This window comes from Leucoraja erinacea, chromosome 18 (assembly GCF_028641065.1).
Source record: "Leucoraja erinacea ecotype New England chromosome 18, Leri_hhj_1, whole genome shotgun sequence".
Taxonomy (NCBI): domain Eukaryota; kingdom Metazoa; phylum Chordata; class Chondrichthyes; order Rajiformes; family Rajidae; genus Leucoraja; species Leucoraja erinaceus.
The window spans coordinates 1,420,444-1,442,187 of NC_073394.1; the positions used below are offsets into that span (position 1 = coordinate 1,420,444).

General features: G+C 43.0%; 1 protein-coding gene across 1 annotated transcript in view; it reads left to right on the top strand.

The window, feature by feature from the left end:
• The window catches only part of bbox1 (butyrobetaine (gamma), 2-oxoglutarate dioxygenase (gamma-butyrobetaine hydroxylase) 1), a 68,506-nt gene that overhangs the window by 32,803 nt on the left and 13,959 nt on the right, over positions 1–21,744 (top strand). Inside the window, 3 exon segments of the mRNA XM_055649131.1 lie at positions 10,571–10,701; positions 10,703–10,770; positions 19,696–19,801. Of these exon segments, the coding sequence (XP_055505106.1) occupies positions 10,571–10,701; positions 10,703–10,770; positions 19,696–19,801 (305 nt within the window).

Genomic DNA, 21,744 nt, shown 5'->3' on the forward strand with positions numbered 1-21,744 from the left:
TGGAGAGAAGGAGGTCAGGGGCGATGGTGAAAGCACGACAAGGGTGAGGGTTGGCATCAAAGAGGGGCAGAGGGCTGGAAGGAGGTTGAGTCGAGGCTCTGTGAGGGGATGATGCTGATGGTTGATGTCCTCCAAGCAGTTAGTAATAAAGAAGGTCGAGAGAGGGTAGAACGTTGATTTCTCCAATTTCAAGTCACTCCTGCATTCCATCCCCTCCCCTATCTTCCCCCCTCTTCCACCCTAGCCATCCTACCAGTTCCACTGGCCACATCCTTCTATCCCTCTTGCTATCACACCTTCCCCAGCCAACAATGGGCCCTTGTGGGCTCCACTTTTCCTGATGTTATCTGCTTGATTTATTCTGGCCTTTTCTCATCTCGTTTATCAACCCCTCCCCCCCCCCCCCCCCCCCCCCCCCCCCCCCCATCTCTCCTTTCAGTCTGAAGAAGAGTTCTGACCTGAAACGTCACCTATTCCATGTCTCCCGAGATGCTGCCTGACCCACTCAGTTACTTCAGCACTCTTTGTCTATCAGCAGATTTAGATGGCCCTAGATTCTCTCTGTTTTCTGCACCCAGGGCACATGATAAATCCACACAGGATGAAGTGATTTAATAATAGTTTGGCATAACAGCTCTAAAATTGTGGGAAACTTGTTTTGAACATTCTGTGCTGTTCCAGGAACCGTGCGTAACTTTTTATTACTGGGAGAGATATGTTTTGTTCAAATTTCCAAGGCGGATTATGAACAACATTCTATGCCACTACAAAGCATACATTGTGCATATGGGTGGAGAAATGCCAGATATCTAAACTCATCTCACTCAATTGTGGGTGAACAACATGGAAGGATTCCTTGAAAGGATGGTGGAACATACTCATAAGTAACTTTGAATTGGGGATTGGATGTGCTTTTAAAAGGAAAATGTATCACAGAAGAATGGAGATTGTTTAATCAGCGCCATTTGTGTAGAATTGGCAGAGACACCATGAGTCAAACATCTTCCTTTTATGATATTTAATGCTGTGAAAACTGGGAAAATGCATGTTTGTCCTCACTCGTTGCTTTCAGCTTGGAGATCTTGTGCTCACTCTTAATGTGTGAAACCCAATAAAACCTAATGTGTTTTCTTTGTGCTCTCAGCCCCAGATCCTCTCACTACTATGCTTTAAAAACGTTCATTACCAGTAACATCAGTAATCTCTTTGGACATTGGAAAGAATTACAAGATATAAATATCTTTCAAGAGAGAGTTAGATTTAGCTCTTAGGGCTCAAGGAATCCAGGTATATGGGGAGAAAGGAGGAACGGGGTACTCATTCTGGATGATCAGCCATGATCATATTGAATGATGGTGCTGGCTCGAAGCTCCTGCACCTGTTTTTCTATGTTTCTATTAAGCAATTATTTTTAAACATGGAATATTCCTCTGGATTGATTTCTACTTGATGGCAGGCGCAATTTCTTTTGTGTTGGTAACACAATTCTAAACTGCAGAGTGGATCTTCTAAAAATATCTTCTGATGAATTTGTCCAACTATGATAACGGCATTTGCAAGATGTTTCCACCATTGTTCCTATTTGGCCAAGTGAGAAGATGAATGGCCCAATTATTTTGTAGTTAAAGGAATGTTTGTCTTTGGCTGAATTACATGTGCATGCAAACTTGGCAAACCACAGTGGGTTTTTGGATGGTTTATATTAACTATGTCACCATATGACATCCGGCTTACGACTACATTTACTGATATCTTTTGCGGTGTGTGTTTGTCACCTTGGGTTTAGCAATATCTTCTTACTTAAAATAAAAGTTTGCAAAGGGACCCATTGGCTTTGTTAACTCATATTCTAACTAATGAATAGCTCAATGTGAAATGTTAGTACTTAATAGTATTTACATAATGGACATTTTCATTTGGATTAGCACAGTGGCACAATAGTGCTGCAGACTCACCACTTTAGCAGCTTGGGTGTGTTCCCAGCTTAGAATACTGCCAATAGGCACTTTGTACTCTGCCTGTGACGGCATGGGTTCAGTCAGTCGCACCAGCTTCTCAGTTTCACACAACCAACAGCCAACAATGGCCTGTTTCCTTTATCATTATTACTTTTTTGCATATCCTTCATTCATTGTTCTTGATCTCTCTACATCATCGTCTATATCTCTCATTTCCCTTTTCCCTAACTAGTCTGAAGATTCAGATTCAGATTCAGATTCAATTTTAATTGTCATTGTCAGTGTACAGTACAGAGACAACGAAATGCATTTAGCATCTCCCTTGAAGAGCGACATAGCAAACGATTTGAATAAAAAATAAATAATAAGTGTCTTCTCACCGAGGTACTGGTGTAATCTGTGGAATTCTCGACCTGCTGGTTCACAGAAGGTAGTTGAGGCCAGTTCATTGGCTATATTTAAGAGGGAGGGGAGCGTAGATGTGGCCCTTGTGGCTAAGGGGATCAGGGGGTATGGAGAGAAGGCAGGGATGGGATACTGAGTTGGATGATCAGCCATGATCATATTGAATGGCGGTACAGGCTCGAAGGGCCGAAGGGCCTACTCCTGCACCTATTTTCTATGTTTCTATGTTTCCCCAGACATGCTGCCTGTCTCACTGAGGCACTCCAGCTTTTTGGGTCTATCTTTGGTTCCCTCAGGTGCTTGGGTTTCCCCCCCACATCCCAAAGACATGCTGGTTGTTGGGTTAACTTGCCACTGTGAATGATCCCTCCTATAATTGGGTGGTAGGAGAGCTGGGTGGAGTTAACAACTACAAGGGAGAGGATTACAAGAAAGAAGTAAGGGAGTACGACTAATGGAATTGCTCTAGGAGTTGACATCAACTCAATGGGTTGAATGGCCTCATGCTATGTTGTATGGAAATACGGGTCAGAGCAGATGGTAAGTATGTGGAAACAAGGAGCTGCAGCTACTGGCTTACAGTAGACACTGAGTGCTGCGGAGAACATGGATAGACGTTTTCTTTGGGGTCGAGACCTTTCTTCAGATTCCAGTCTCCTGAAACGTCACCTATCCATGTTCTCCACAGATGCTGCCTGACCCGCTGAGTTACTCCAGCACTCTGTGAAACGTCATCTATCCATGTTCTCCACAGATGCTGCCTGACCCGCTGAGTTACTCCAGCACTCTGTGAAACGTCACCACCTATCCATGTTCTTCACAGATGCTGCCTGACCCTCTGAGTTACTCCAGCACTCTGTGAAACGTCACCTATCCTATGTTCTCCACAGATGCTGCCTGACCCGCTGAGTTATGGTGCAGCAGCATCTATGGAGCGAAGGAAATAGGCAACGTTTCGGGGCCGAAGTCCTTCTGGAAATAGGCAATGTTTCGGGCCGAAACCCGGAAGGGTTTCGGCCCGAAACGTTGCCTATTTCCTTCACTCCATAGATGCTGCCTGACCATAGATGCTGCCTGTTCTCCACAGATGGTGCCTGACCGAAGCTGAGTTACTCCAGCACTCTGTGAAACGTCACCTATCCATGTTCTCCACAGATGCTGCCTGACCCGCTGAGTTACTCCAGCACTCTGCGTCTTTTCCATTGCAAGTATGTTTCGGGAAATCACAATTCAAACGCACAGAAAAAGCAGGCCATTAATAGTCTTTTTACAAACAATTGCAATCCACAATTGTATTATTGATGCAGCAAGGGATAGTTTGACAATGTACAGAATTCAGAAAAAAAAAACTTGTTTTATTAATTTTTTGAATAATTCAAAAGGTATCGTACACAAAAATACATTCATTTCAAGTTGCACTTGTCCAAAAGTGATGGTTTGAGTTGAGTTCTGGCCACTAATCAAAGATTAAAAGATATCCATGTAGCTCAGGTCAATGTACAACTGAATTGCTGTCCCAGCACTGGCTAAGATCCCACTGCCCCACGGTCAGATAAGATGCATCCCCTTCCTTCAGTAGCAACATTTGTATGTGTTGGAAGGGCACAGCTCCAAATAGCAATACAAGCAAAAGCCAATTCTTCAGAAGATTCTTGGCATCTCCAGAGGCACCACTGCTCCAAGTAGAGGAGCAGGAACATTTGGAATACATTTTCAACAGTTAAATAGTCAGCTGATTACTATAACCCTGAGCATTTACACCCCATTAAGGTTTCCAGATATTTTACAACCATTTCTCCGTTGTACTTTGCCCAATGTTGTTCCCTTTATGGGGCAGGGTCTGCTCAATGCACACAACATGAAGTAAAGCTCAGCATGCTCACTATGCACAGAATGCCATTTAATCTCTGGGAGTATTGGTCACCACAATGGCATTTCCTCACACAATGAGGCAAACCGCATCATTTAGAGTTGGAACGTTCGAGTACTTGTCAGTCAGCATTTATGCAAGGGGGAAACTCACCATTTGGAGCAGGAATGTGATGTCTGGATTAAACCCCTGTCTGGAAACCTTGATCTAATATAATTTGTGAATATATTTGAGAAGGCAAGCTGAAAGGTTATGGGTCTCAATGCAGAACACTGATCAACATTATACTTAAAAGATACAGATGAAGTTGGAGACTCTGCAGTATGAATCATATCTGGTGGTACAGTGATGCAGCTGGTAGAGCCACTGCCTCACATCACCAGAGAACCAGGTTCGATCCTGACCTCAGGTGCAGTCTATGTGGATATTGCACATTCTCCCTGTGACCATGTGGGTTTGCTCCAGATGCTTTGGAGTGCCACAGTGAACACAAACCTGTCCTGCTGTGTCTGTCTTTGGTTTAAACCAGTGTCTGCAGTTCCTTCCTACACATTTTGTCTGCTCCACTGCAAAATCTCCTCATGATATGTCTACTTTGAAGAAGATCTCCTCCTCTCGCTGACGAGAGTTCTGTAACATCCTCTCTTGCTGTTCATCGCCTATATCTCTTGTTTCCCTTATCCCTACCCAGTCTGAAGAAGGGTCTCGACCCGAAACATCACCCATTCCTTCTCTCCAGAGATGCTGCCTGTCCCGCTGTGTCTATCTTTCGTTTAAACCAGCATCTGCACTTCCTTCCTACAAATAGCCTTCCCCCGTCACCTGCATCCCTCCAGTTGGCTTCCTGTCACAAGAAGACGTGGATTTACATCACAAACCATTCTTTTTCCGTCTGCTACAAATGTACCCCTGTAAAGACTGAATGACAAGGAGACGTAAAAGGAATCATGCAAAGCCCACAGACAGTTTAAACCATTTGGTCCTTTATGAGGGAGAAAATAGCTTACAGTAGGAGCAAGACTAGATGAGCAAAGGGATTTGTATATCCACATAACAAACTGGAGGAGCAAAATGTACTACAAACTGGTGGGCCATTGCAAATAGAAATATTTTTTAAAACTAATGGAATGTCAGCTTTTATCTTCAGAGATTCTAATATAAAGGATTGGTTGTGGGGAAAGTTATACTCTATTTCACGGAGCTGGGCTCGGACTTCATGTGGAGTGCTGGATTTTGTTTCTTGGCACTGCATTCAGTGAGGATATGTTGGCTTTGCTATAATATTACTGACTCCCAAGTGTTGAAATTATCAAGGGGTTGCCACGGCGTGCTCTGCATTCACTCTAATACCTACGGTTGAATCGAGGTGTTCAAAATAATAACGCAAATTCTTGCAAAAATATTCTATCTGTTGGAGAAGACATGAAAGAGGAGATATATAATTATGGTTTGAATTTGGACGTAGAGGAGGGAATGAGAACTTTTATTTTCATGTTGAGGTAAGTAGAAATCTGAAACACTTCAAAAAGGCTATGGACACTGGATCAATGAAACTTTATGGAATTTGTTCAGCAAAGATTACCAAGCTGTCTGGAGTAGAGTGAGTAGATTTAGAGATAGTCTATGGTTGAATGGCAGAATGGGCTTAATGAAGTGAGTTGGACTGCTCCCGTTTCTTTTTGTTAATATGCAAGTTTCAACTGAGATGATGTTTTTTTGGCGCAAAATAATGTCTGGGGAATGTGAGTGGAGTATAAATAAGAAGCTCACATCTAGAATTTTCCGCTTCACTGAACAAGGTGATAAATACTCTGTTTATTCTGTTGCCAGCCCGGTCTCATGTTTGCAATTAATAGAATTCACTATGACCTAATAAGTTTAAAGTGGCCAACGTATCTTAATCTGGGGTGAACAAACTGGAGTTGTCGAGTCAACCTTGGTTCTGGCGAGCGTTTTCTTTGGTTCCAAGAGCAAACAAATCATTGCGTTCTTGGCAACTGAACAGTGAAGTTCATTTCCGGAGACAAGCTCCTCTTTTTCGGAGTCAAAATTCTTCAATTAATCTTGAGCTAGATGACATCATGCTCCTTATTTGTGGAACCAAAATCATCCAGGGGGAAGTCAATACTAAGCTGCCCGTGGGAAGGCAACTCTGGGCCTCATGCATTCATATAATGGTAGACTTTGGCTGGAGCCCCCTGGGATTTTGTAAGCCACAGCTTGTGTCTAGTTTTGGTTTCTTGGCATAAATAGGTTTAAAAAATATATTTACTGAACACTTGTGATGAGTTGTAAACAAAAGCTGATGTGACAAATATGAGCTCTTGTTTAAAGGGCTCTTAAAGCAAACACAAAGGCTGAGATAATTAATATATCATTGATTTTATGTGAGTTGTCATTTGGGCACAATATTGGCTTGGTCATAGAAGACAGAGTTTCTATTCAGAGGTTTTGTGATGAGTGGTATTCCACAGGGATCTGGGCTAGGACCTTTGATATTTGTAATATCTAATTATATATATATATATATAATTTTTTAACATATATGCATGTGTCTTCCCTACAGCCATTAGGCTATTAAACACTACAACTTCAAATAAGCTCTGAACTACATAGACTATTATTGTTATTAATGCACTATTATTGTTTGTTTTTATGTGTACGTATGCCTGTGTGTGTTTTATCTATCTACTTTTTTTCTCATTTATGATATTGTTTACAGTGTATTATGTTTACATATTGTGTTGTGCTGCTGCAAGTAAGAATGTCATTGCTTTATCTGTGACACATGACCATAAAACACTCTTGACTCTTGAGGTGTGTGTGTGTGTGCGCACATATGTAAATGTGCATGTGTGTGTATGTTTTATCTATCTATATATAACTAAAAGTCTCATCTTGTATGTATGTTCCTGAAATACAGCCAAAACGGTACACAATAGCGCAACAATTTTAGGGGTGCTTTACTCACAATTCGTCTGCGGTGTGCAGTATCAAGTTTAGTTATATTTTAAAAAGTAAATCATTTAAAAAACTTTAATTAACCTTATACTCTGAATAGGATGAGTTTCAATGCAGCAGTTGTGCCTGCACAGTGAGCTCCCACCTGCCTGGCCCGTCAGCTGCACCTGCGCAATTGGGGGAGGGTTGCTGGGCCTGGCGGCGGGGCTCCTGTGCAGTGAGCTCCCACCTGCCTGGCCCATCAGCTGCACCCGTGCAGTTGAGGGCGGGTTGCCGGGCCAGGCACCATTTTCAGATCGCCATTTTGAGCTACTAGACTGGCGTCACAATGGGGACCCAACGGGTGCACGGGTCATCTAGTATATATATATGTGTGTGTGTGTGTGTATGTGTGTGTGTGTGTATGTATATATGAGATGACATATATAATTGATTTGGTGTGTGTGTGTGTGTGTGTTGTGTGTGTGTGTGTATGAAAGTTTAGGACACAGGTGGCTTGATTAACAAGTTTGCAGACGACACAGAAATCGGTAGATTTGTGAAAGGTGAGGAATGTTGGCGAAGAAAGTCCGCGAGCATTGCCACTTTCATTTCACTGCACATCTCGTATGTGTATGTGACAAATAAACATGACTTGACTTGAATACAACAGGGTAGTGATCAATTGAAAATGTGGGTGTTGAACTGGCAGAAGGAGTTTAATCTGCACAAATGTGAGGTGATAATGTTTGAGGACTCAAATCAAAAGGACAGTACACAGTAAATGCCACGACCCTTAGAAGCATTATACTGTACTGTACAAGAGCATCTTGAAGTGCAGTCCATAGCCCCCTGAAAGATCTTTCATATTATAACTTTCTAACATTTGAAGATATTATTCACTGAAACAGACTGGTAAAAAGAACACAATATGAACAAACTGAATAAATAAATAATAGAAAAGGAGCAATATAATTGTGGGGTGGTTATTCGGGGCTTGAGTGTACAATTCTCGGAAACATGGACATGTTTGTAAAGGTGGCAGTTGAAGTTCAATGCAATATTATTAAGCCATTCAATACATGATGCTGCAGCATTAATGTTCAATGTTGGCTAAGATTTTCCATTATAATTACAACAACTATTCTTCTCTCTGTCACCTCAAAGTGCAGTCAGCTGCGTGTCCACGTCAAACACAAGTTGGTAAATATACAAACAAACACAATCTCGATAGACAAAAGATATATTCTAGGGTAAAATACTCACATTAGTACAAAAAAGCAAATTATTCTAAAATGTAAGGTGACAAAAAAATGAGTGTTCATCAATTGAGATTTTCCACTATTCAAAGTATAATTTGCACGTGGTGACTGCCCATGATGCTGCATAAACATACTTATGAAGAAGGATTTATCTTCAATCGCTCAAGTATTTGACATTGTTTCTTGAAACATCATTGTTAGGCGGGAGAATCTGGCAGTTTATGAACAGACTGAACCAGTACAAAGTAGTCAAAGGACATATTTGTTTAGAATGGTGTATTTTCATGGAACCACTCTTGCTAATCATCACCAAAATCTTGCCAGAAACCCTGTTTAATGCACAACTAACAGAATTCCAACTAAGCTAATACTAATAGACTGTGAAGAACTATTTAAAAGTTCCAGACTATTCTTTGTAACTTCCTACTAAGTATTGAACATTTAGACTGCTGAACTATTGCTGTTGGTGAACAGGGTAGGAGTTTAGTTGTGAGAAAGATTTCTCTGAGGCCACTATGTGGAGGAATGTTGTTCTGCTCAGCATTGCTCTGGATTTGGACTGGAGCCTGTTTCAGAGATATTCATGGCCTGTTGTATGGGAAAATCAAATTGCTGGAGTGGCGTTTATGCAGAAGCCAAGAGCCAATCTAAAACAACAGCTGAATTCTTTTTTTAATGTTTATATTGGGTTACAGACCAAATGTTCATTTTGGCTGTACGATTCATGGGGGAAGTGAAAACTGCCTGGTTGATTATATGTCAACGTTTTACTTCACCTTATTTTAAGAAATTTAGATGGCACACAGTGGAAGAAAAAATAGCAGTTTACTTCACAACTGACCACAGAAATAAATTAATTTTCCATTTATTTCACACTCTGTTTATAACTATAGAAACAAGGAACTGCAGATGCTTGTTATTTCACACAGGGTAACGTTTCAGGTTAGTTTAGTTTATTGTCATGTGTACCAAGGTATAGTGAAAAGCTTTTGTTGCATACTAACCAGTCAGCAGAAAGACAATACATGATTACAATCGATCCATTCACAGTGTACAGATACATGATGGGGGAATAACATTTAGTGCAAGGTAAAGCCAGCAAAGTCCGATCAAAGATAGTCCAAGGGTCATCAAAGAGGTAGACAGTAGTTCAACACTGCTCTTTAGTTGTACAGTAGTAGGATGATTCAGTTGGGAAGAAACTGTCCCTGAATCTGGTGGTGTGCATGTTCACACTTGTGTACCTTTTGCCTGATAGGAGAGGGGCAAAGAGGAAGTGACCAGGGTGTGGCTCATCCGTGATTATGCTGCTGGTCTTGCCGAGCCAGTGTGAGGTATAAATGGAGTCAATGGAAGGTCAGGACCCTTCTTCATACTGGCTGTTTCGGGTTGGGACCCATCTTCAGTGGCTGTTGAGCATGACCTTCTGAGTTACACCAATGCTTTGTGTCTGTTTATAACCATGCTATGTGCATATCTGTTGCTATGTTTGACTGCAACAGTCATGATATTTACAATACCTGTACTGTATTTCAAAAAGTATTTCGTTCATTTGAAGTGTTCTGGAACATTGCGATGATGTATGGTATTATTGGATCTTTCAGTATCTATGAATTGCCTCTTGCACTGTCCCCGTGTTTCTATTTATGTTTTGCTCCATTGTCTTTGTCTTGTTAAAGGGCCTGTCGCACTATACGAGTTTACCCAAGAGCTCTCCCGAGTTTAAAAAAAAATCAAACTCGTGGTAAGTACATAGGATGTACGTCGGAGCTCGGGATGTATCTTAGCGGCTCGTAACGCTAACGGCAGGTACTCGGGGAAGCTCGTGAAGTCTTTTCACCGTGTTGAAAAATGTCCACGAGAGCCCCGAGTACCTACGAGCGGCAATTATTGTAATTCTCTGAGTTCGAATCAGGGGAAACTCGGGAGAATTCTTGAATTACCTCGTACAGTGGGACAGGCCCTTTAATGTTTTTATGTTTTTGTGTGCTGTGATGTTGCAGCAAGCAAGATTTTTATTGCACCCCGCTGTACTTGTGCAATGGACAATACAATCGACTTGACTTGCACAGCTCACTGTAAAATCATGTATTGAATACAGCTGTAAGCAATGATTATAATTTGCTTTACATCAGATCAACTGCATTGGGGTTCGGAGTTCCAAATTCCCACCGCCAACTTTGAAGAAGTGTTGACCTGTGATGAAGTTGCCTACAAATGGCTGTGCAATCTGCGCAGAGTAGGATTTGTGCAACTGAAACATGCTCCCGCGGAGAAAGGGACAAGTGGCGAAATTGGGAAAGAGGATCGGCTACGTGAGACTGACCTTCTACGGGTAGGTGGCAACTACAGCACCACAACTTGTGACGTGTTACAACTAAACACATCCGTTTAAGAAAGAACCCCAGATGCTGGAAAAATCGAAGGTAGACAAAAATGCTGGAGGAACTCAGCGGGTGAGGCAGCATCTACGGAGCGAAGGAAATAGGCGACGTTTTGAGTCGAGACCCTTCTTCAGACTGACGTCGAGACCCTTCTTCAGACTGATGTGGAGGTGGGGGAGGGGCGGGTTCCCGCCCCTCCCCCATCCCCACATCAGTCTGAAGAAGGGTCTCGACCCGAAACATCACCTATTCCTTCGCTCCAAAGATGCTGCCTGACCCGCTGAGTTTCTCCAGCACCTTGTATTAATCTGCTGATCATTTCCGGTGGCTGTAGCACACCAAGTGTGGTTCCTAACCGTCAAACCTGTGCACAGAAAATATTATAATTTAGAGATGCAGCATGGAACGAGATGGTCTGCGCACCGAGTCCACGCCGACCAACTCCACACGCACAGCGCCCGAGGTCGGGATCGAGCCCAGATCTCTGGTGCCATTTGGGTGTTTTTTCTGTTTTCCAGCGCTGTACCAGTACACATTTAGAAGACCTTTAAACCTAATTTGGCCTGGACTCCTATCAGTTAGGCCTTTGGACGTGGCAAAATTCGGTTTGTCCGGCAAAAAGTCAAACTAAGCAAACAGAAATTCTGTGTACGTCTCTGTAGCGTGGTTTTGAAATGGATTATTCTTGGATGTTACATTGACTGCTGCACAGTTGACCCAAAATCTCCACTAATAGGTAGTTTATTTTACTTTTCAGAAGAAGATAAGGTTGGACATACAGTTCCTTGAATGTGCCAATCAATAAGATCGCAGCTGATCAGATCTTGGCCACAACTCCATTTTACCATCAGGTCCACAAAGCTTTGAGTTACAGAAATCTTAGATATAATATATTCCACCTCCTGAACTTTCAGAAGCACCATAGATTGAAGACTCTGAATTTGGAAAATTCACCTGATTGCTAGAAGATTTATTTGAAGGAATCACACCCAGCAAGTACTGATTTGGGTTTTCTCTATTGCTAGTCTGCCCAATTTAGCTTCAACTTACTACTGCAGAGAGAAGAATGATCGAAATCATAGCCCCATTCACATCCCTATTTGACTCTTCCTTGTCCCCACCTTTAAGATGAGAGGGGCAAAGTTTAAAGGAGACGTGCGGTGGAAGTATTTTACACAGAGAGTGGTGAGAGCCTGGAATGTGCTGCTGGAGACAGAGGTGGAGGGGGATGTGATAGTGACATTTGAAAGCATTGTCAATACTTTTCAGAAGGCAGTGGAAGCAAATTTCACTGGATGTTTTCAAGGGAGAGTTAGAGGTAGCTCTTAGGGTTAAAGGAATCAAGGGATATGGGGAGAAAGCAGGAACGGGGTATTAATTTTAGATGATCAGCTATGGTCATACTGAATGGCAGTGCTGACTCGAAGGGCCGAATGGCCTACTCCTGCACCTATTTTTCTATGTTTCTACGATAGGCATGTGGATATGCAGGGAAGGGAGGGATATTGGTTATGTTCAGGTAAGTAATGGGTTGGCATCATGATCAGCACAGATATTGTGGGCCGAAGGGCCTATACTTGTGCTGTTCTATGATCTTTCTATGTCAAGGGAGAGTCAAGGTTTCATAAAAGCATGCATAGCGATACTATACCTAATCACATTTGGTATTCTGATCACAACTACATAGTTAGAGAGCTCATAAACGAGAGAGGCACAAGCTCTTGGTATAGGCTTTTGTTATTTGTACTCTCACACCTGAAATCAGCTTAATCTTAAAAATTGTAGAGTCGCGCAGCAGGTAAACAGACCCTTCGGCCCAACCCGTCCATGCCAACCAAGGTCCCCCATCTTAGCAAGTCCACTTTGCCCTTGCTCAGCCTTTATCCCTCTGTATTTTCTCTTTCCATGCACCTCTCCAAATGTCTAAGTGCTAACACAAGGCGAGAACTGCCTCAACTACTTCCGCTGGCAGCTCGTTCCATTTACCCACCAAAGTTTGAGTGAAAAAGTTGTGCCTCAGGTTCCTATTCAATCCTGCCTCCCTCACTGTAAACCTATGTCCTCTCGTTCTCAATTTCCCATCCTGGATAAGAGCCACCTCAATATGGAATTAGATAGCAGAAACTTGCATTTAATATGTTTGGCCATTTTAGATAGCACTTGTTTACACTCAATAGAAACTAAGTTTGAATTGGACGCGTTTAATTGATTCACCAATATGAAATCTCTGGCCATGTTTTAGAATGTGCTTTCAAACTTGTTTAACTACTTTACATATCACTATGATAGAACAATAAGATTTAGAATTGGTCACAGACATTGAAAGCTGCTGTTTGAAATTTTTACCAAAAAACAAGAAACACAAAACGTGGGAGATGGGGGGGGGGGGGGGAATGTCCAAATATTACGGCCTACGTGAAACCTCTGCCCAGATGATCCGTGTTGGGCGTAGTCAGCTTTTTGAATTTAGGTAGAATAATTCTCGTGATACCTAGTTGTTTGTCAAATGCACCTATATTTCCAAGGGCAGCAGGTACTTTCCAAACAGGATATGTCTTTGGAACTGGCCCTGCTAAGGCAAGGTGTAGATGTCCATCAGGAGGGACAACATGATCCTCTGGTGTAAAATGGCATCTCCCTGTGCCACAATGGAAGATAGGGTGTAAAATGCTGGAATAGACTCAGAGGGGACAGGCAGCATCTCTGGAAAAAGGAATGGTTGACGTTTCGGGTCGAGACCCTTCAACCCAAAACGCCACTCATTCCTTCTCTCCAGAGATGCTGCCTGTCCCGCTGATTTACTTCAGCATTTTGTGTCTATCTTTGATTTAAACCAGCATCTGCAGTTCCTTCCTACACATTATGAAAATGAGTGCAATTTCAGAATTGCATCTCCACAGGATTTTACACATAATCTTGGTTAACTATTAATATAACATAGAATTGAAGTAGTGCAACAATGAATCTTCATTACCCTTAGAAACATAGAAACATAGAAAGTAGGTGCAGGAGTAGGCCATTCGGCCCTTCGAGCCTGCACCGCCATTCAATATGATCATGGCTGATCATCCAACTCAGTATCCTGTACCTGCCTTCTCTCCATACCCCCTGATCCCTTTAGCCACAAGGGCCTTATTGAGCAAATATCAGAAAAGGTTCTGTCCAAGGTTAATAGCTATTCCAGCAGCAGCCTTACATAAATGTGGAGAATAGATTACATGGTTAACAACAATCCATGCCCACAATATCAATCTACTGGGAATAATTATTTAAAATGATTTCATTTCACACTTCATCAGCTTACAAACAATTTCAAAACTATTTTTTTTACATAATTCTGAAAGGAAATTGTTGCCTTCTGGTTTCCTGAGGCAGTATCACCTGCAGTATAAAAAGCCATGTTTTTTTGCAGTGCAGCCTGTTTGACTGAGGAATAGCGTGTAAATCGCATCACCACGCAGATTTCTATTGGCAGCAGTGACCCACAGCTTGCTATTGGAAAATCATGCAAAGGCATTTATTTTTAGTGAGTCTTTCACTTTTAATTTTTTGTATTTCAAGGGTCAAATTGTTGAAGGCAAGAATTACAAATATTGCAGTAAAAAATCAAAACCCTTCTTCAGACCCGAAACGTCACCTATTCCTTCGCTCCATTGATGCTGCCTCACCCGCTGTGTTTTTCCAGCATTTTTGTCTACCTTCAATTTTTCCAGCAGCTGCAGTTGTTTCTGAAACAACAGATAACGAGATACATTTGAAGTGAAGTCACAGCTATAAGGTGGGATTTGGTGTATTTTGTCAACAATTGGTATCAAAACCACCAGCAATTAACTATGCAATAGACCCCCATGCTTTCCTACATGTCTAATGTGGCACAGTGGTTTAGCTAGTAGACTCGCTGCCACACAGCGCCTGAGATCCAGATTCGATCCTGACTTTAGGTGCTGTCTGTGAGGAGTTTGCACTTTCTCCCTGTGACTGTGTGGGTTTCCGATTTCCTTCCACATATCAAATTTGTGCGGCTTTATAGGTTATAATTGGCCTCTGGAAACTGTCCCTAATGTGAAGAAAATGGATGAAAAAGTGGGATAACATAGAACTAGTGTGAATGGGTGATCGATGGTCAGTATATACTCGGTGGGCCGAAGGGCCTGTTTCCATGCTGTATCTCCAGACTAAACTAAACAAAACTGATCTCAATTTTGATAAAGACATAAGGAACTGCAGATGCTGGTTTACAAAAGAAAGATACAAATTGCTGGAGTAACTCAGTGAGTCAGGCAGCATCTCTGGAGAACATGGATTGGCCATTTTGTTCACGTCTAAGGAAGGGTCCCATCCTCAAACATTCCCTATCCATGTTTTGATCCACCGCTTCATATCTCAATTTTAATAAATTGGGAATGTCTTTGAAAATCAGACTATTAAATTCTCCTTTGGCCAGCAACAATCTGCTTCTATTGTTGCCAACTATTAAAGCACGCCTGATGGCCTTTTGCCATCTGGACCACGATAGGCTCTCCAATCCCAGCCCAAAGTAGCACTTGTGAATTTAAATATAATACAGGAAGCGGTCAAGAGAAAGAGTGCTTCAGTAGTACTTTATTGTCATGTATACCAACGGACAGTGACATTCCTTTTATTTGTTGCATATAATTCAGTAAAATATCCCTATATAGGAGCACAAGGAGACCTATGGGGAAGAGTGTGGGAATAGGAGATTACACTGAGGCAGTCCACAAGAGTCACCACACTTCCAGCACCATCAATGATGGGATTCAGAGAGAAATAAGGCAAAGGATTGGTTTTTAAAAATGTTTAAATGTTGCAGTGCAGAAACGCGGTCTTAGAAGTCAACCAAACCAAATATAGGAGTCCAATGTTCAGCCTTATTGCAGATATAACACCACTTACCTGGGAAAAACGTCATGCTTAAGCTGTTTAAATGGAAAGCAATTAAACTAGGGAGCAACACTCCACACGGTGCAGTTCATTGTCAGTGCCATTGAAGGTAACAATTGAAATGAACAAGATGATATTGCAAAGGTACAAGGAACTGCAGATGCTGGTTTACCAAGAAATACACAAACTGCTGGAGTGACTTAGCTGGTCAGGCAGTATCTGTGGGGAACATGGATCAGAGACATTTTGGGTCATGTGAAGAAGAATCCCAACCTGAAACATCGCCGATCCATGTTCTCCAGACATACCACCTGACCTGCTGAATTACTCCGGCACTCTCTATTTTTTTTAATGATATTATGAACCTTGTGTATATTATATCTAGAAACATAGAAACATAGAAAATAGGTGCAGGAGTAGGCCATTCGGCCCTTCGAGCCTGCACCGCCATTCAATATGATCATGGCTGATCATCCAACTCAGTATCCTGTACCTGCCTTCTCTCCATACCCCCTGATCCCTTTAGCCACAAGGGCCACATCTAACTCCCTCTTAAATATAGCCAATGATCTGGCCTCAACTACCTTCTGTGGCCGAGAATTCCAGAGATTCACCACTCTCTGTGTGAAAAATGTTTTCCTCATCTCGGTCCTAAAAGATTTCCCTCTTATCCTTAAACTGTGACCCCTATGTTCTGGACTTCCCCAACATCGGGAACAATCTTCCTGCATCTAGCCTGTCCAACCCCTTAAGAATTTTGTAAGTTTCTGTAAGATCCCCCCTCAATCTTCTAAATTCTAGCGAGTACAAGCCAAGTCTATCCAGTCTTTCTTTATATGAAAGTCCTGACATCCCGGGAATCGGTCTGGTGAACCTTCTCTGTACTCCCTCTATGGCAAGAATGTCATTCCTCAGATTAGGAGACCAAAACTGTACGCATGTAGCATGTCAATAAAGAAAAGAATTCATAACCCTTGCCAAAAGCCCAAAGCTCTTTACATCCAGTTGATTATTCCAGGTGTGCTTTTAATGGCGTTACCTCCTCTCACACTACTTGGCACCAAAGCCTCAAATATAACTTTTATCTGCGGTATTCAATTTCAAAGTATGTACTTTGTTCTTGAACATAATCAATTACAGACATTCCACATTTACGACCAGTGATGAATGGGGAAAAATAGCAAAGAATCAACTGTGCAGAATCCAGTGCCTTTAGTCTTCTCGTTAAGGGCCTGTCCCACTTAGGCGATTTTTTTAGGCGACTGCCGGCGACTAGGCAGTCGCCACTCGGTCACCAGGGTGTTGCCTGTGTGGTCGTGAGTCGTCCCCTCAGTCGCCCAAAGAGTCGTAGCGTTTTTCTGGCCGCCGCTGGATTTTGACATTTTTGGTGACAGTCAGCGACCGTGGACTTGTCGTAGCTTGTCTCCTGACGTAGGTGGTGTCGTAGCTTGTCTCCTGACGCAGATGGTGTGTCGTAGCTTGTCGCCAGGATGACGTAGGTTGGCGCCGGTGCTGAACTCGGTGAATTCCATTGGCGACTGTCCACGTCAACCGGCGACAGGGTCGTAGCTTGTCGCGGGTGGACGTAGGTTGACGTAGGTTGTCGTAAGTGTGGGCGTAAGTGGACGTCCTCATGGGTCGCTGGTTGTCGCTTGCTGTAGCTTGACATCGACAAGGTGGTAGGTTGTTGTCGCTTGTTGTAGACATTGTTGTAGGGGGGGGGAGGGGGGGTGTGTCCAGTCACCGTTTTTTCGACAACCTGCTACGACTATGACAGTCGCCGGCAGTCGCCTAAAAAATCGCCTAATGGGACATCTGCCTTTAGTTTGTCAGAAGATTGTGGCTGACCCTGAGATCAGCAAGCAGCTGCATGTAGATCATGTAGTTCCTTTCTAGGTGGACCCAGCACAGCCCTGCCGTGCACAGCCTCCTCAGTGTGTGTGGACAACTTTGAATAACTGATAGTTGCTGGGGGATTTCCCCATGACCGCTCTACTGTCACAACTCCCACATTCACAAATTATATGGGAGCTTTTCATTCAGTTGACTTCAGTTTATAGGTACAGCATCATCGCCAATCATCGAACACCCATTCACACTAGTTCTATGCTGTTTCACTGCCGCATCCTACCACTAGGGGGCAATTTACAGGCGCCATTTAACCAACACGCCTTTGGGATGTGGGAGGGAACGGAGCACTCGGAGAAAACCCACGCGGTCACAGGGAGAACGTGCAAACTCCACACAGACTGCACCCCTAGGCCAGAGTATAACCCTGGTCCCTGGTGCTGTGAGGCAGCAGCTCTACCAGCTGTGCTGTCCACAAAAAAAAATCTTTAAAAATACTAGAGAAAATGAAAATATTGGTAAAAGGACAAATTCACACTTAGGCACAAAGATATTCAATTATCTGAACTGTGGGTAGTGAAGAGTTGGTCGTGGCATTATGTTTGGCAGAGACAATGTGGGCCAAAGGACATATTACTGGCCTGTATTGTTCTATGTTCTAGAAGCTTGCACTACACACTGGGTCAACAACTGTGTCACATCACATCTCTGATGATATTGATTTAGATAGTTGCTGGCAATACGTGGGGATTCATGTTATGCTCGCAGTAAATAAGTCACACTAAATCAGTGAACACTGGTTAAATGTGCATTTGAACTTTGTAAACTGAGGGCTTTCCTCCAAATAATTGTGCTGCCTGCAGCAAGATTCCAAGAGCATGAGTGACCGTGCATCTGATCTGGCTTCCTGTGCAGATGGTGTACGATGATGCACAATGCGGGTGTACAGCTGGTGTAAATGTGGGCACCATTACCCCAGTCAGGACACACACTGGTGACGTTCTTCACCCATGCTAGATTGTCCCCCCACAACTCTCCAAAGTATCAACTTTTGCCATGCAGCAGTTTTCCTTGTCCTGCCTACTGTTTTTTATTTGTTTCTATAGTCTTCAAAGACATTCGGCATTCTCTCTCTGGCCTGGTCCTGACCCGAAACATCACCCATTGCTTCTCTCCAGAGATGCTGCTTGTCCTGCTGAGTTACTCCAGCTTTTTGTGTCTATCTTCTAAAAATAAGAACAATATTTGATTACTCAGCATTTATGTAGATTTTGCTGCATACAGATGTTGTTAGACATACAATCTTGCCTGACTCTGCCTTTCAGATTTTTTTTTCATTGTTATCAACTGTTTGTTTCTTCAGTCATCATTACATTCAGGCTCATACCTGTCTGGCCTGGTCCTGGCCCTTTGTCACCAATTCTCCTCTCCAGAGATGCTGCTGCCTGACCCCAGCTGAGTGTCTATCTTCTAAAAATAAGAACACTCTGTGACTCGGCAACGTCACCTATCCAGATGTTCTCCACAGATGCTGCCTGACTCGCTGAGTTACTCCAACACTCTGTGAAACGTCACCTATCCATGTTCTCCACATATGCTGCCTGACCCGCTGAGTTACTCCAGCACTCTGTGAAACGTCACCTATCCATGTTCTCCACAGATGCTGCCTGACCCGCTGAGTTACTCCAGCACTCTGTGAAACGTCACCTATCCATGTTCTCCACAGATGCTGCCTGACCCGCCGAGTTACTCCAGCACTCTAATGTTTTTAAAAGAAATCCGCATGAATTATTTAAAAATAACTACAATTCCTCCTGCATATTTTAGTCTACTTGTAATTCCTTGCGTAGAATTGAAATTAATTAGCACAGCTCAGAATCCTTGCAAACATTTTAAACTGAACCATGATGTTTGTATTTAGTTATCTGAAACTGTGAGTAATGTTTCAGTTGTACTTGACTTTTGACATTTCACCAGTTGAAAATGCTTGGATTTCATTTGTACAAACACACAAGAAATAGGTGGAGTAGATAAAATGGCCCCATGCTTCAACATCAGTCTCAATGTTGAATAAACTCTGGTTTAGACTGTTACTGACGATGTGCCTCTCCCGTTTCATTTGAAAGGCATACCTGGCAAGTGGAGGATAAACCCGATGCTAACAACGTAGCCTACACATCTGGGGAACTGAAGCTGCACACTGATTACCCAGCGCTGCACCATCCCCCTGGGGTAAGACTGCTTGCTTGGAATATTGCCCAAAGCCTTTCATCTGCGTGTTGTAAAGAATATTAATGACTAAAAAATGTATGAGAAACAATGAAAAAAAGACATGGTCATTTGGCTGCACGCCTAGACCTTTGTTTCAATGAGAACGCTTATTTCCCACTGTTGCCAGAGCATGACGATATAAAACCACTTTGCACAGAGGGCACAGAGTGCTGGAGTAACTCAGCGGGTCAGGCAGCATCTGTGGAGAACATGGATAGGTGACGTTTCACAGAGTGCTGGAGTAACTCAGCGGGTCAGGCAGCATCTGTGGAGAACATGGATAGGTGACGTTTCACAGAGTGCTGGAGTAACTCAGCGGGTCAGGCAGCATCTGTGGAGAGAAGGAATTGGTGACGTTTCGGGTCGAGACCCTTCTTCAGACTGATGTGGAGATGGGGGAGGGGCGGGAACCCGCCCCTCCCCCACCTCCACATCAGTCTGAAGAAGGGTCTCGACGTCAGTCTGAAGAAGGGTCGTCAGGTAGGCATTGTGGCATTTACACTAGCAACCCAGCCACTTCTCTGCCGGAGATGAGAACAAAAGTGGACACAGAGTGCTGGAGTAACTCAGCGGGTCAGGCAGCATCTGTGGAGAACATGGATAGGTGACGTTTCGGGTTAGGACCCAGAGTGCTGGAGTAGGTGACATGATGGGCAGCAGGACAAAGGCCAGAGATCTGTGGGATAACATGTGATGGAGGCACAGGTGGAAGGGACGTTGATGCGGGTTGTGAGCTGCCCAAGTGGAATATGAGGTGCTGTGCCTCTAGTTTGCATTGGGCCTTACCCTGGCAATGGAGGAGGCCCAGGACGGAGGTCCGCGTGGGAATGGGATCCATAGATCTGCGCTGCCTCGATGAGCATTCTTCTAAAGGGAAGAACAAGCAAGATGCTGTGATAGAGTGTTGGTAACAAAGTATTGAAATAATGAGCCTTTCTGCATAAACTTGCAGGAAAAAAAAAATGTTACCCGAATACAGGGGTACATATATTTGTGTACTATCCTTAAGGCAATACCTGTAGAAGTTTTTGTACTAAAACATGTACAAAAAATGAAATGAGATCAGAAAATGCTGGAAACTCACCGTAGGTCCGGCAGCATCTGTGGAAAGAAAAACAGAATTAACCTGTAAGGTCAAGGATAATTGTTGTTTTAATTCCAGATTTCCAGCATCTGCAACTTTGTCATTAACAAACATGATTGTTTAGTAGTTGGACAAAGTGATTACAAATTGGCCTTCACTCGTTTTATCCAAAAAAACAATTTTATCTACATTTTTTTAGAAAGTTAAACTCCATGCAACCAGAAGAATGGCAGCTGAAGATTTCAGTACTGCTGCTGATAAAGGTCCAAGCAAGCCAGATATAATATTAAAACATAATAATTACACTGAAGGGAAAGTGGAAAACCTCCTTTACAAAAAGTCACGTCATATTCTCAGCATGTATCAACGGACATAGATCCGGCCTATTGTCCAGTGCTGGTAAAGTAATGTGTTGAGGTGATTAGTTTTAACCTCCTCAAAATGTAACCCCTGAGAGACACAAGAAACTGCAGATGCTGGAATCTTGAGTAAAAAAAAGGCTGGCGTACCTCAGAGGGACAGGCAGCATCTGTGGAGGGAATGGACAGATGACATTTGAATGAATGATACTTCATTATCACCTGACATGTCACAGTGAGATTCTTTGTTTTGCACACCATGCAAAGAGTCGCCAGATATAGACAAAGTTACAAGTCGCAATAGTCCCTTTTTGTTCTCTCTAGCCCCCCCCCCCCCCCCCCAACCATTCTCGTTCCCCCTCCCCCCCCCACGGCAACCTTCTTCAGACTGATGGAGCAGATGGGAGGAACTTGGAAAAGAAAAGATAGGGTTTGACTCAGCCTGGCAAGTCCTTGATGGT